Source organism: Rhineura floridana, chromosome 1 (genome assembly GCF_030035675.1).
Source record: "Rhineura floridana isolate rRhiFlo1 chromosome 1, rRhiFlo1.hap2, whole genome shotgun sequence".
In the NCBI taxonomy this organism is placed as follows: domain Eukaryota; kingdom Metazoa; phylum Chordata; class Lepidosauria; order Squamata; family Rhineuridae; genus Rhineura; species Rhineura floridana.
This window is the reverse complement of record NC_084480.1, coordinates 132,563,020-132,577,957: the sequence shown is the minus strand read 5'-3', so window position 1 is coordinate 132,577,957 and position 14,938 is coordinate 132,563,020. Positions and strand designations below refer to the sequence as shown.

At 42.3% G+C, this 14,938-nt stretch overlaps 1 protein-coding gene across 5 annotated transcripts in view; it reads right to left on the bottom strand.

The window, feature by feature from the left end:
* Positions 1-14,938, bottom strand: part of PLPPR1 (phospholipid phosphatase related 1) — a 155,694-nt gene that overhangs the window by 68,827 nt on the left and 71,929 nt on the right. For 3 of the 5 annotated variants that reach the window (XM_061632754.1, XM_061632725.1, XM_061632715.1), the window contains one exon: positions 5,841-5,949. In XM_061632754.1, the coding sequence (XP_061488738.1) occupies positions 5,841-5,903 (63 nt within the window). In that variant the 5' untranslated portion in view covers positions 5,904-5,949. Of the gene's footprint in view, positions 1-5,840; positions 5,950-8,043; positions 8,100-10,940; positions 10,974-14,938 lie in introns of those variants that run through there. The other 2 variants (XM_061632736.1, XM_061632744.1) reach the window with 2 other exon arrangements.

Sequence of the window (14,938 nt, the reverse complement as noted above, 5' to 3'; positions counted from 1 at the left end):
AACCAACCCCCTGCAGCTTAGAATAGCCTTTATTAAATTAAATAACAATCCCACAAAGCATAAAAGGAAAACACTGACTCAATTTGTATTAGCAATGAAATTGACCATCAAGGTCACAGCTATACAGAAAGTGACCAGCAAGGGGACATTTATAAAACTGAAAAGCATGGATGCAGTTTATGACACCTTTCAATCACAGCAAAAGGCCTCACTCACATTAACATTCTCTTCAGACTAATACCACTCAGGAAACGCAATGGAAATAGTTAATACTACAATGAGAAAATCACCATTCAGCAAAAAGAACATCTTTTATGATGTAAGGACATTTTATAAGCAAAGCTAACATGCATTTCTGTCTAGAATGTGTGATTTGTGAAAACCATTAACAGGCAGCAGAACAGAGGACAGAAGCATTTTGAAGTCAAATACGCATTCTAGTGCAAGTCACAATAATCTGGATTCATTTTTTGCATACCTTGGGTCCCATTTCTAATACATGTGGACCATAATCAATGGCTACTAGTCACCATGGCTATGTCCTACCTCCACTGTCAGAGGCAGCATGCCTTTGAATACCATGTGAGGAATTGCAGATGAGGAGAGCATTGCTGCGCTCATGTCCTGCTTACGTGCTTCTCATGGACATCTGGTTGGCCACTGAGAGAACAGGATGCTGGACCAGATGGGCCACTGATCTGATCCAGCAGGGCTCTTCCTACATTCTTATGTTAACATGTATGCTGACAAATGGTGGTTTGCAAAATGCATTCCATGGCACCCTGGGGTTCTTCAAAACTGTCTGCCAGTGGCTCTTCAGTGAGAAGATCAGTTACAACAAGCAGGCTGTTCTTGTTCATCTTCCCCAACAGTGCCCAGTCACAGAGCGCTGGAAATGTATTAGGTTGGGTTCTCTGTACATGGGGCAATAGTGAGACTTAACATGCTGTGGCTCCTCAGCAGATTAGTCTATTGGAAAGGGTTCACTAAAGATCACAGGGTTACTGGACGAGATGAAGGGACACCTGGGTTTGAGAGTACCATCAGTTTGCAAAACGGAAGCCACAGCTTTGCAAAAAATACTGTTAAAAAGGTGTAAAATCAGCGTATGGAAGAAGAATCCAAGATTATGAACCTTGTGTTAGTTATTGGATTGTGGCAGTTATATTAAGAGCTGTAGCTCAGGGATACAACACATGCTTTGCAAGCAAAAGGTCCCAGGTTCAACTCTGGCATCTCCAGCTAGGGCTGGGAAAAGACTCCTCCCTGAAACCCTGGAGAGCCGCTGACAGTCAATGTATGTATACAGTACTGAGCTAGATGGGCCAATGGTCTCAGTGCCCCTCCGCATGACCTATTTGGCGAGCATTCGTCCTTATTTGCTCACACAAAGCTTACATGGAGGTTAGATTATATCCAGTCTTGCTGAGCATTTGTTCTGGTTTGTTTGTAGGGTGGTTATACAACAGTGAGCATTCGTCCTGCATTCATCTTTATTTGCTTGTAGAGTGTTTATACATCTTCCCATTAATCATTCATTCATCCCACACTTTCCAATGCATTTCCCCATCACTTTCCAAACCACAAAGTCTGATTCGTTTAAAAAGTAGATTTGTTGTGCTAGGCAACACAGGGTTTTAACTCACTTCAACTGTGCAAACCTAAAGTTCTGGTGTGGGCTTGAACCCGTCCCACAAAATAGCAATAGTCGAGGCACCCTGGCTTGTGGCAGATCCACCCTACACATTTAAAGGAAATCCAATGTGCATTTCAATCACATGATCTTTCCAAAGCATCCTGGGAACTGTGGTTTCTTGCTCACAGAGCTACAAATTCCCAGCAACCTTAACAAACTACAGTCCCCATGATTCTTTGGGGGAAGGCATGTAATTTAAATGGGCATTGGATGTGCTTTAAAGGCAGCTTCCTACGTTATGGATGTAACCCTCACTAAATTGTAGAAATGTATTTTAAAAAGAATCTATAAATGAGACTACTAGTAGACATCGATGTGTGTGTGACTGTGTGTGTTTAAAGAAGCCACACACTTTCACTCTGCTTCTGAAATTAACCATGAATGCTGGCTTTATTTGTAGCAAGCAGAAGGATATTTGGGACAGCAAACCACGCTCACCTTTTCCCCAATGCTCTTACTTGATTTATTTTTATGTTCATGTCAGCCTTGACTACAGAAAAGCCAATTTATAATTCTCTCACTTGCACTTTCAGACAGACTCATCATTCACACATTAGAGGGCTATAAATTAAAAGATCTTACTTCTGAGACATGGTGTCTCTCTTTCGCTCCTTAAAGAAAAAATAATTATTGACTGGGTGAAGGAATGATAGATTGATTTCTCCCCTCGCCTGTTGCCTTGATTTGCAGAAAGGAAGAAAGAAAAAATACAGCTCAGGGTTTCCTTGGAGACTGAGGCACAGTTCACACAAACAGCAGATAAAGAAATAAATCCATTCCTAGACTGTGCCACTTCAGTTTCTAAATTGGGGGTGGGAAATGGTGCTGAGTGTCAAATGCTTCTGCATGAAAAGAAGTTCCTTACACACAGAAAAATCACGTGTCAGGAAAAAGGCAAGGTTAGGAAGGTTCTTTTTCTCTGACATGCTGGATTTCCATGTGGAGGATTTTTTTTTTTTTTTTTTAAAGCCTTCCATACCAATCCATATCATGAACAACTTGGGATCAAGTTACCTGAAAGATGTGCCTGCCCCTATGTAAGATCACTTAGATCTTCTGGGGAAATTTTACTTGTGGCACTGCAACCCACAGAATATCACATGGTGGTGACGCAAAAGAGGGTGTTCTCTGCCATTGCCCCTGCACTGTGGAATGCCATTCCCTCTGTCATCCAAGAAGAAGAAAAAACCCTCATCAGACAATTACGCATACATGAACCAGGAACCATCAGTTGCTTCAGGTATCTTGTAAATACATATCTTTTTGCTCAGGCTTTCCCTGACCTATAAAATTGGACTTACTATTACTGAATTTCTGATTTCATCTTTTTAAATAATACTTTTACTGGGTTTTTATGCTGTATCTCTGTTTTATGATACTGTTTTATTGTTTTTATGTTGCATTTTTGTATACCGCTTAGAGATTTTTAAACATTAAGCAGTTTAGAAATGCTTTAAAATACATTTTAAAAGAAAAGCTCATCAGCAGTAGGAAATGGCAGAGCCCAGACACAAAATGACTGCCTCATTTGTGGTTCGCATGAATCAGGAACGATAGACATATCCTGAAAATCCTGAAAAATATCTAGGCCTGGAAATAAATACTTTAGCCCTGGCTTTCCAGGACCAGCACCTGGTGTGGAGAATGCAGCAGAAGCTAAGCCAGGAAGAGCTGGAGGTTAATGAGCTCAAAAGGAAGCTATTAACTCAGAAAAAAAGTCCAGAGGAAATCGAGAGGCTTATATAATATCACAATCAGCTCCTCCTTGACCTGGTTCTCTGGCAGGTCATAGCTTGCAGCTGGGTCTTCTCTGCCCATCCCCCACTTCCCCGAGTAGATCCTTCCATCCAAGAAAGCCTTTGGTGAGAAAGTCAAATGGGTACTCTGTCAGGAGCACTGCTGCCTTCATTCCGGAGCCCTGGGGAAGAATCGGGGATTGAGGCAGGGCATGGGATTGGGTCAAACAGGTTCCTGGGAGGCCCAGGTAAAGCATCCTTGCAACAAGGCTCTTCAGGCTGCTTTTGGACTACTGCGGGTTCCTCCAAGTTTTCAGTTGGGGCAGAGTTCTCCATGGGTCCCCAAGCCACTTTTTCCAAAGATGTCTCTCTGGGTTTAGACAGGAACACCTGAGGCTAGTGAAACACATAAATTACAGGGCAATCCTGTAAGATTTACCCAGAAGTAATCCCCACTGAGTTCAGTGGGACTTACTCCCAGGTAACCATGTTTAGGATTGCAGCCTCAGCGGTCCTTCTGTGTGTATGCTGGATATCTGTATATTCACTCCTTATAATAAATGAGGAAGCTGTGACCTGGGACAGCAACTTCATCCAAACACTTAGGGAAAAGAAACAATGGCAGTTGTGAGATTAGGAAAAAAAGGCTCCCTCCAAATCCAGCTTTGGAGATACTGGAGAGAGACTGGTGGGGATGTTTTTAGAGCTGTCTTCTCCTGTGAGAAAGAGAATTCATGAATCACTGTGGCAGAAGAACAAAAAAAGGGGGGGCTTGTAAGTTGACTTCACCTACTATCCAAAGAGCTCTGTTGTTTGCCTGGCGCATCGCAGAAAATGTAAGCGAAGTTGAAATTAATTAAGTCCACTGGGAATGTCTTTGGATGCGCCAAGTGAGTTGACATTTTTCTTTCACATGCTTGCTGAGGGTGAAAGAGACAAATGTAACTTTTATAGGTGGCTTCACTGTCTTGATTTCAAATGTAACCTTTCCTCTCCTGCAGGAAACACTGCGCCTTGGCTTTTTCAGTGATGGAGGAAAGCTGCTGATTTTCTAATGCAGCTTTCCCCAACCTGGCAGCCATGATGGTTGAAGCTGAGGGGAACCTCTGGAGGGCACCAGGCTGGGGACTATTGTTGATGCTTGAAATCACACACACACAGAGAGAGAGAGAGAGAGAGAGAGAGAGAGAGTGCCTCCAGACTCTCAGTATTTTGTGGGAGAGATTCAAGTGCTTACCAGTTTGCATCACTGAAGTGGATTATAGCACTCTGGCGCCGCTGTGCAACAAATCCACTTTAAAGAAAATGGGAAATTGATGGGGAAATGCATTGAAAAGTGTGGGATGAAAGAATAATTAACATGAAGACTTGTGAACACCCCACAAGCAAATCAGGATGAATTCAGAATGAATGCACATTTTCAGATAACTGTCCTGTAAACAAATCAGAACAAATGCTCAGTAAAGACTAGACATAGTCTAACCACCATGTTAGCTTTGTGCAAGTAAATTAGGATGAATGATCAATCAATAAATAGTTCACGTGGAAGAACACAAACACACAATAGGATAACAAATGAATAGATAAACATATGAGTAGTGCTTTAAACTATTTTAAAATGTGGCTGACTTGTATAAAGCATAAGCAGTGAGCCGGTTATTTGATATGCAGCTATGCACATCTGTACATAGGGGCAGGCCAGGAGAATCACACTGGGTGACAAAGAACCCACTTAGTCTGAAGCTCAGCCTGTGCACCTTACCCCCACAGGGAGGGGTGTGTGTGTGTGTGTGTGTGTATGCATGCGCACGCGTGCGTGTGTGTTGAATATACACCTATAAGGATTTGAGGAGATGTGCAGGCTCAGCTTTGAACATCATAAATAAGTGTGGGTGATGGAAGCACCATGTGCTTATTCAGCAAAGGCCATTATTCTGTTCTTATGCACAGATATGAAATCAACTGTACGACCTCTTCCAGATGATCAAAGCACTGTCTAGGTGAGAGGAGAGCCACCTTCTATGTCATGCAACCTCCTCTGTTTTAGTAGTTTCAGACCAAGCGATAAAATCAAATCTGAACCATTTTTAAAATTAAAAACACACATATATGCAAACAAGGACTTACAACTTATAAAACCCACACATCACCAGAATAGAAAGAGACCATGATTTTGCTTTCATTGCCTTGGAAATCTTCTCTTAGCCTCATCAAAGTAAGTACACCTCACAATGCCTGCATGATCAATACACCCCTTGCAGGCTGACTCTAAACACTTAGAAGTCAATATGCTCAGGATTGCAGCCCCAGCATGAAATCTACCATATTTTCCCTCCAGTTCTAACCCAGTGTGATGAAATTAATATTTATTGTTCCACAAAACCCAGAAGTCCGAAAGCTGTACTCACCTCGACAAAGATGAAGCATGGGATGATGGAGTAACTTCGCTGCATGTTGCTTCCCAAAGCCATTTCTCATCACACCCCTCAAGGTTAGAGTGTCCAAAGTTATTCAAGGCTGACAAAAAGAAAAACCAGGATCATTTAAGTGACAAGGGGCCAGAGCCTGGTCATTGATTGTTGTCAGAAGATTTATACGTGCATTACAGTGGGGTTTCACAGCAGGTCGGAAAACAGACATAAAGAGCCAAGGGTTTCCAATATGTGCACATGGACATATGAAGCTGCCTTACACTGTGTAGACCAGTGTTCTTCAATGTTGGGTCTCCAAATGTTGCCAAGCGACAACTCGCATCATTCCCAAATGGCACAGTCAATGGTTCAGGGATGATGGGAGCTATAGTCCAACAACATCTGGGGACCCAAGGTTGAAGAACACTGGAGTAGGCCATTGGCCATCTTCCAAAACCTGTATGTTCTGCCTAAGGGCAGCTCAGCCCTACCATCCAAGCTCTTTTTAACTGGAGATGCAAGGGAGCGAACCTGAAACATACACAGCACATCCTCTACTGTTGAGCTGTGACCACATCCCCTTCATGCTTCTAGGTCCTACTGGGTTACCCCAGATAACGTGTGTTGAGAAAGCAGATCAGAGCATAAGTAACCTTTAGCTATTTAGCAGCAAATGAGGATGTAATGGTGGTTTAGGATGGCCAACCTCTGCCTTTGAAAGAAACTATAAACTTCAACCTTATGAAAGAGGGAATTATGATGCAATGAAGGGGGAACTCTCCAGTCCCATTTCCTTATGCTGTGTTTACCACCTCTCCTGGGCCAGTAGACACCTCAAGACATGCAGCAAGAGGGAGAGGATGGGGAGAAGGGGCTCAAGAGCTTTATTTTCTGCTCAGCAGCACATGGAAGGGGACAGGCAGTGCAGTATTTCTGCCCTCGGCCACCTCCCCTGCCCAAACCCATCTTCACCCTCTCCCCAAGAAAGAAAATCATACCAGCCATATATGCATCCAGTCCAGGGCATTTATACTGGCAGTTTGCAACCCACTGAATGGATATGATCCTTAGATAACTTCCTGCTGAGCTTTGCCTAAACCATTAGAGGGATGCCATTGTAACAGGTACCTCCTCTTGTGTGGTGTGTTGCTCCATTTTATTAACTTTGGCTCCCTGTTGCGCTTCCTCCACTTTAAGGCTACATTTGCACCAGATATTTAAAGCACTATTATACCAATTTTAACGTTCCTGGGTTCCCCCAAAGAATCTTGGGATCTGCAGTTTGTTAATGGTACTGGGAGTTGTTAGGAGATCCCTATTCCCTTCACATACCTAAATTCCCAGAGTTCTCTTGGAAAAAGGATTGAATGTTACTCCACTTTGAGAATTATAGCTGTCTGAGGGGAATTGGGGTTTCTTAACAACTCTCAGCATCCTTTAACAAACTACAGTTCCCAGGATTATTTGGGGGAAGCCATGATTGTGAAAAGTGGTATAATACTGCTTAAGTATATTGATTGATTGATTGATTGATTGATTGATTGCACTTCTTTACCGCCCCATAGCCGAAGCTCTCTGGGCGGTTTACAGCAATCAAAAACATTAAAACAAATATACAATTTAAAACACATATTTTAAAAACAGTTTAAAACACAATTTTAAAATTTAAAACAATATAAAAACAATTTAAAACACATACTAAAATGTGTATGGTAAGGATATGACCTAAAGATGGATACCAAACCATAGTTATTCTATAAAATCAGGGCTTGCTAACTTTGGTGGTGGTGATGGGCTTGTGGGCACATTTGTGAACCAGAGAAACTGTCATGGGTACACACACACTCCAAAACCCATTCTATTGGCTACAACAGAATGCTTCTTTCAAGGCTAATTTCAGCAGGACAAGAGGTAAAGGACAGGGACCCTTTGGACACCATCAAAAGCCTCTGCAGATACATGTGCATCTGTGGGTGCCATGTTGGCAACCCCTGTACTAAGTGCAGATATATATATATATTTAGGTGGGGGAGACTTGGACAAGATGTTCCAGATGAATTTCTCCCCATCGAGAAGGTCCACCTCCTCCTTGCTGCAAAAAAAAGACACCTATTTGCGTAGAACTTACACATTCTAACGGGTATGTACACATGCAAATTTACAAGTGCTACAATTTCAGGAGAAAGACAATACGACTCACCATACTGAGGAACATTGTCTAACCAGGTGACCTGTGTGCTGCAGTGCTCAGTCTGCTGTCCAGGTGCTAACCTGTTGGTGGACCACTTCAAGGCCCCTTGCTCTCCTATAGTTCTTTATCTTTAAACTGGACTTGGGCTGGAAAGCCCTTCGAATACAAGACACCATCAAATAAAAGACTGTCCCTCTGACCGCTCTTCAAAGAATCTTCTGTGAATGAATGGCCGCTTTCATTTGCTTGTCTTCTGCCTTTGGGCCTGTGCCACACAGTCACCAAGAGGGGAAGAGGGGAAGGTGAGGGGAAGTTGCTATGCCTTCCAAGGCTGGCCCAAGACATGTTGCTGGCTGAGGTGGAGCAACAAATGGCATCCCACTCATCAAAATGCTTAGCAAAAGCCAGTCAAGTTATTTGGGCAACTGAGGGAATAAAATAAAATAAAATATAAAAATCCCACATCCTTACTTCCTGGCAGTAAGAATACAACAAACAATTTGTTGTTATGTGCCTACTTCATTAAATAATGGTTGTGTATATACCATACATATAGAGCACTCTGTGTGCTCTATGTGGGGCTGCCCCTGAGGTTGGTCCGGATGCTGATGCAAAATGAGGCAGCGCGACCGCTCATGTTGGGTATTGCCGACATGCCACACCGCTGCTGAAAGAATTGCACTAGCTGCCCATTAGCTACTGGGCCAAGTTCAAGGTTCTGGTTTTGGTGTATAAAACAGATATTCCAGTCCTATGCAGCTTGGGACCAGGATATCTGAAAGTTATCTTACCCTTTATATACCCAGTCAATCACTGCACTCTGCAGGTGAAGGCCTCCTGCAGATACCATCTCATCAGGAGGTCCATTCAGCACAACATAGGAAGTGGACTTTTAGTGTTGTGGCGCTGACCCTTTGGAATTCCCTCCCCTTAAATATTAGACAGGCACTATCTCAGTTACCTTTTTGGTGCCTACTGAAGGCCTTCCTCTTCCAACAAGCCTTTTAAGTAGATATCTTATCCCAGTCTGCACCTGTGTTGGAATTGCTTTTTAATATGTTTTAAAAGCTTTTTTAAAAAGATGTTTTGTTTTAATATGTTTTTAAAGTTGTTTTAATATATTTTAAAGTCTGTTTTTAAGATGTTTTAGAGTGTTTTTAGTGTTTGCTTGCTACCTTGGGCTCCTTCTGGGAGGAAAGGTGGGATATAAATTTAATAAATAAGATAATAAATACATAAATAAATTTCTTCCCCCAAAGAATCCTAGGAACTGTAGTTTATTCCTCACAGAGCTACAGTTCCCAGGATTCTTTGGGGGAAGTCATGTGCTTTAAGTGTATGGTGTGCAACCTTCAGCACATCACTGCTTATTAGAAGATCCTTTTCTTTGATCTTTCACTTTGTAGCTGCTCTCCTTCCTCCTCCTACTCCCCAGGGTACTAAAAGCTTTTCAGGGTGAGAGGTTTGCTTCACAGCTCTCCTTTCTTACTGCCTTTGTAGTTAATTTCCAATTCACAACATAATATAAATTCAACATCTCTGTATCTTTTTCCCAGGAGAATGTGGATGGTAACCTCCACCTCCTGCTCCGTGCTTCAAGGGCTTCCAGGAGGCATACACAGAGTAAATTAAGCTAGATGGGAGCTAGCTCACGCTAATGAATTCACTGCTGTTACATTATCAATCTGCATTCTCTTATTTAAGGAGCCAATACACCTCGTCACACTAAGATCTTCTAATACTATTAGTCTAAGAGTAGTGCTAGCTATGCCTAGCAACATAGCAGTGCTTGCATTCCAGAGAGACACAGAACTGAGCGTCTGCACAGATTCTCTGATTTTATTATCATGAACCTCTGAGAGAGCAGAGCAAAACAATTGAAGGTACTACAAGTTTAATTAAGAAAGAAGCTATATTGGCTGTGCTTCCCCCTTGTACTTTTAATAGCTGGCTGACAAAGAGAAATGTAGGGCTCATGCACCTTTAACAGCTGACTGACCAAACAAACGTAGCAGGTGAAGTTTTCCCCCCAGAAATGGAAACGAACTGGATGGGTAAAGATTCACCTGCTAAATTTCTGCATGCTAGGCAACTATTAAAGGCAGAAAAGCGCTGCCAGGAAAAAAGCTGGCAACCTTATCTATATGTCAATATGAGATACAGATATCTCAGCCTGTATGAATGGGTAGATGTATTTTGTGAGGAAGTTAAGTGTTTGCAAGACAAGCATGGCAGCGTTGTCTGAAATGATAATGTTCCAAAGCATCTTAACAGATAAAGAAGTGCATGGGAAAAATCATTACCTTGTAACTGGCTGTCAAAGGTAATAAAGGTTGCTTTTTAGGTGAAAACCAAATTGCTGGGATTCACCAGGGAAATATTTTCCAAAAATATGTCAGATATAAAGGAGACAAAAAAAGACAAATTAGTTTTTAGTTATTGTCCAATGAAAATACTTGTACTGGAAGGGGGACTCTGCTCTTAGCTTCCATCCATGCACCTTCAATTAGCAATGCCTGCAGGTCTCCTTCCAACAAAAGGAGACTGGAAGTAGTAAACTGGCTACTTTTAATTAGCCAAAGGAATATTTTTGCATCAAAGGCAATTTGCAGTATCTGAGTGACAGCCACGCTTCTCAATAAAGGGCTGATTTGTAGGGGAAGAGAGCCTCAAGATACACAATTGGCAGGATGGATCCCAACTAAAATACAGGTGCAAGAATATCTTGACAGTAGGATCCCCACTTCATTTATTCACCCTCCTCCCACTCTTCAACAGCAGCCTGATGCAAAGAAATTGTGCCAGTGAGGTTTTCCCCCATTGCTTATTTTCATGCCAGGAAAAGCTTTATCTGCTAAATTTCAGAGCCAGTAAAAAAGGTGTCAATTCTAGCTGAAAATGCTTACTCAAACTCTAGGGTGGGATAGGGGAGTGCCTGGAGGACTCTCTGAAGGCTGAGAAAGAGGGTCTGTAGGATTTGCAGACCTCCAAGGGACAGGCTTCTCCACAACAAGGCGACCACTTATACCGACTGGCAATGGCTCTCCAGTGTTTCAGAGCCTCGCTGGATCGAGCTCTCACCTACACCCCCACCCCATCTGCTTTTGTTTGCTGCTTAGAACAGGGATGGCAAACCTGTGGTGTTTCAGATTTTGTTGGACTGTATAAAGCGATACCTTTAAAATGACAGTGGCTGAAAAATTGTGGGATACTTTTATGGGAAAAACTGACTGCATACCATAAAGCCCCAAATGTGTTTGATTGCATTCATGAACTATGAAGGTGTGTGTATAACAACTCTTTGCCACTTGGGCGGCAAATACACACTTACTTGGGCGTAAGCCTCATTGAACCCAATTGAGCTTACTTCTGAGTAAACATGTATTGGATTGCAGCCTTGGTCATGAAAGGCTGAAGAAATTTGAGTAAAGAAATTTGCCTTCAAAAATGTCAAAGGGGAGAGAAAATGTCAGTGAAATTCTTACTGGTGGTGTGCAAGGTTTTTTGTTTCACACACTTTGGGTTTGAGGTTATCAAAGTTTTGTTTTTTAGTGAGTGTCTTTCATTTTACAGATCTCTCCAGTGGTCTGCATTCTGCACTCTTCCCACTATCTGCACTTCCTGAAAAGCCCATGACATCCTCAGCTGGACTTCCCTGTAAGCGTGGGAGGTTGCCTACCTCGCACCGTACAGCTGTTGTGCGTTTTTAAACCTGAAGTATTTTAACTTTTAAATAAATCAGTGGAGAAGGATTTCCTTAAAAGTCAAAGGAGCACTTCCTCCAAACAAAATCAGTGAGTTGACTTATCTCAGACACTTAGTAGCCAGCCTCCCCCACTTCAGTTTAAAACCAAGGGAAAGCATCATGAGGTAACCCCTCCTATGGGAGCTTTTTCAGATATGGTAGTGCAGGGAGTCAGAGAGGCTGTAATGTGCCGGAGAAATGTTTAATGGAAAGAAAACACAAACACACCCACCCTTCACCCACCTTGCAATGATGAGATCAGCTTAGCCCCACACCCACCAAAACTATAATTACTTTCTAGAGTGCCCTGCAAATGAGGCAGAAAAACAGATGCCTCGTCCATAGCAGAAGAAAACATTTGAGAAAATGAAGGATAGGTTTTGGCACAGCGCTAAACATAAACCCACACTGTCTTGGCCACAGTGTGTCCTGTTCTGTGAGGTCAAGGCACACAGCAGAAACCCAGCAGGAGTTCAAGACACCCAGAGTACCTGCAGGACCTTGGAGAGCTCTTGCCTCAATGGCAGAACAGGTGGAGGATAACAACGTGTATGTTACTATGGTTGTGAAGGCGGATGAAGGCTGCAGCAGATAAAAGACTTCCAATCATCGTGGTATCCATGCCATTGGATCAAAGCCTTTTTCTGTCAAGATTGTGTGTTGAACGTGGTGCGCCGATTTCCTCACATAAAGCAAATTCACGCACAGGCATCTTCCATAACAAAGGTCCCATGGCAATTGGCAAATGGCAACGGGGGCAGGACTGTGAAATCCAGAAGCTCCTAGTCATGGACTGGTACATCAGCAGTGGATACAGATTCAGATGGATCCATTGTTAAAGACTTTATTTTGGAAGACAATCTTACTCAGTCACAAGTGATTGCCAAGAATTTCCCAGCCATACTTAAAGCTGCCAGGAATTGAATCTGGGATCTTTTGTATGCAAAACATGTGCTTTATGGCTGAGCTCCCTAGGGCTACAAAAGGTAGAAATCATTAAGCACAATAAGCAAATATGCTTACTTTATGTAATTGATCTATATGTTGCAGCATCTGAGTTTTTCTGGGGCAAAATTTGGTTTACTTTAGGAAAGAACTTCAGCTCTTTAAAAGGCAAAGAATATACCCGTTCCTGAAATTGACAAGCTACCACTGGCCAGTTCTCAAAAGCTTTTACGAAAGGGCAGTCAACTCATTAAAGAAATTTAAATTGATTGGGGTTTTTTTAACAAATTAATCATTTGAATTTAAATAGCTTGTCATCAAAATATTACTGAGGTATTCATTTTCTTAGCAATGAAGCTTACAATTTAATAAACAAAAGCTACCACATATTCTTTGAAAGAAAGAAAAAAACTATGCATTTCTTTTTCAGCTTTCTATTATAGTAACACAGTGAATCAAACTATCTTCAAAACCAAGAAACTATTTCTGTCCTTAACTTTCATCCCATTCAATTAATCTTGCCTTCCTCCTTCGGGAGAAAGGGCAGGATATAAATTTAATAAATAAATTAATCAATAAATTGAATCAGCTAAAACTTTAATTAAACTAATTAGAACTTGCTACCCACAGCAACTGATATCTGGGCCCACAGTAAAGGAGCCACATCCACACATGTTCAACCTGTCTGAGAACACTTCTGGAGTCATCTGCATTTGTCCCTGGACATATCAGCAAAACACCAGGTGTCTGTACATATACCTGTCCAAATCTGGGATTTGTTTGTCCCCTAGAAGAACAATTTATACAAAATAAATGTCCCATAATATCTTTTCACCCAGCATAAAGGAATCCATTTTGGGGTCCCAACTCCTTAATAACCTATCACCTACAACATGGATAGTCAACATGGTGCCCTCCAGATATTGTGGATCAGATCCCATCATCCCTAACCAATAGCCATGTTTGCAGGGCCTGATCTGAGTTGTAGTCCAAAATATCTGAAGGGTACCACTTTGGTTAACTCAGCCACACATCATATATCACAAACAAAAGACATACACAAAGCAGAGATAGAGATTAAAGTAAAGAGGTCATTGATAAAATGGATTTTGTTCAGTAATCCTAGGCCCAGCAAATTATAGCTAATTGTGAACACTCCAACAGCAGCTAAGTGATGAGTGAGCTTGAAGAATACAAGAGCCAAATCCAAGCCACATGCCTCAGTGATGACTAAACAGGGAAAATGCCAAGTCTGCAATTAGCAAGGCTAATTTTGTAAGCACTACTGGCTGGCCCCTGCAGCACCTCCTCTCTTGAAACATCCCCCCCCCACTGGAATGAAGAGGAGAGCAATGATCCCTCTAAGCTTGTGTCTGGAATGAGTCCCACAGCTGGATGACAACCCTCTTGGCTAGACAACTATACTTGCAGAACAGGAGGTTAGACAAAAGTGACAATGTTGCACCAGATCAGCCCACCCACTCTCAACTATTTTTTGCTTTTGAAAAAGGGCTTGGGCAAAAGTTGTAAAGTTTAGCCAGTTGGAGGACTAGATGGGACAAAAAGCACAGGGCCAGGGTACACAGGGACCCCTTGGGAGTCGCACACTAGTTTCTACCTAGTGGAAAGCCATTCTACAAGTTATGTAGAATGAAGTTATATAGCGCATGTGGGGAATGTCAGGCTGAGGGATTGAATGTGGCTCTCCAGGCCTCTCTATGTGGCCCTTAGGATTCTCCCTAGGCAGTGACCCTTGCCTTTCTTCAGCTCTGCTCTGTGCCCCACTCAACTGCTTTTGCCTGGATAGAGTATGGTCTTGAACTGTGATAATGCCTCTTGCTTGCCAAATGGAGTATGGACAGAGTGGTGTATGCATGTGTGTTGGTGTGTATATAGAATCATATGACTTTTGCATAGCTGGAACATAGCTTACTTTACAAAGGTGAAGATTTATATCCATTGCCCCACCCTCTTTAGCCTCTGACCCCTCTTCACCACTAGCATGTGGCCCCTGGAAGATTGCCCACAAGGGAATGTGCCCTCTGGCTACAAAAGGTTCCTCACTCCTGTTGCCCAGCAAAGTTTAAAAGTTCTTGGGTTGTATCATTTCAAACTGAAAGTGGAGAGTTGCTGAAAGTGGAGGAATTAATTTTTAAATTCTGCCACATGTTAAAGAAAAGCTCTGCAAACGTAGAAAAGGTACGCATCCGAGGG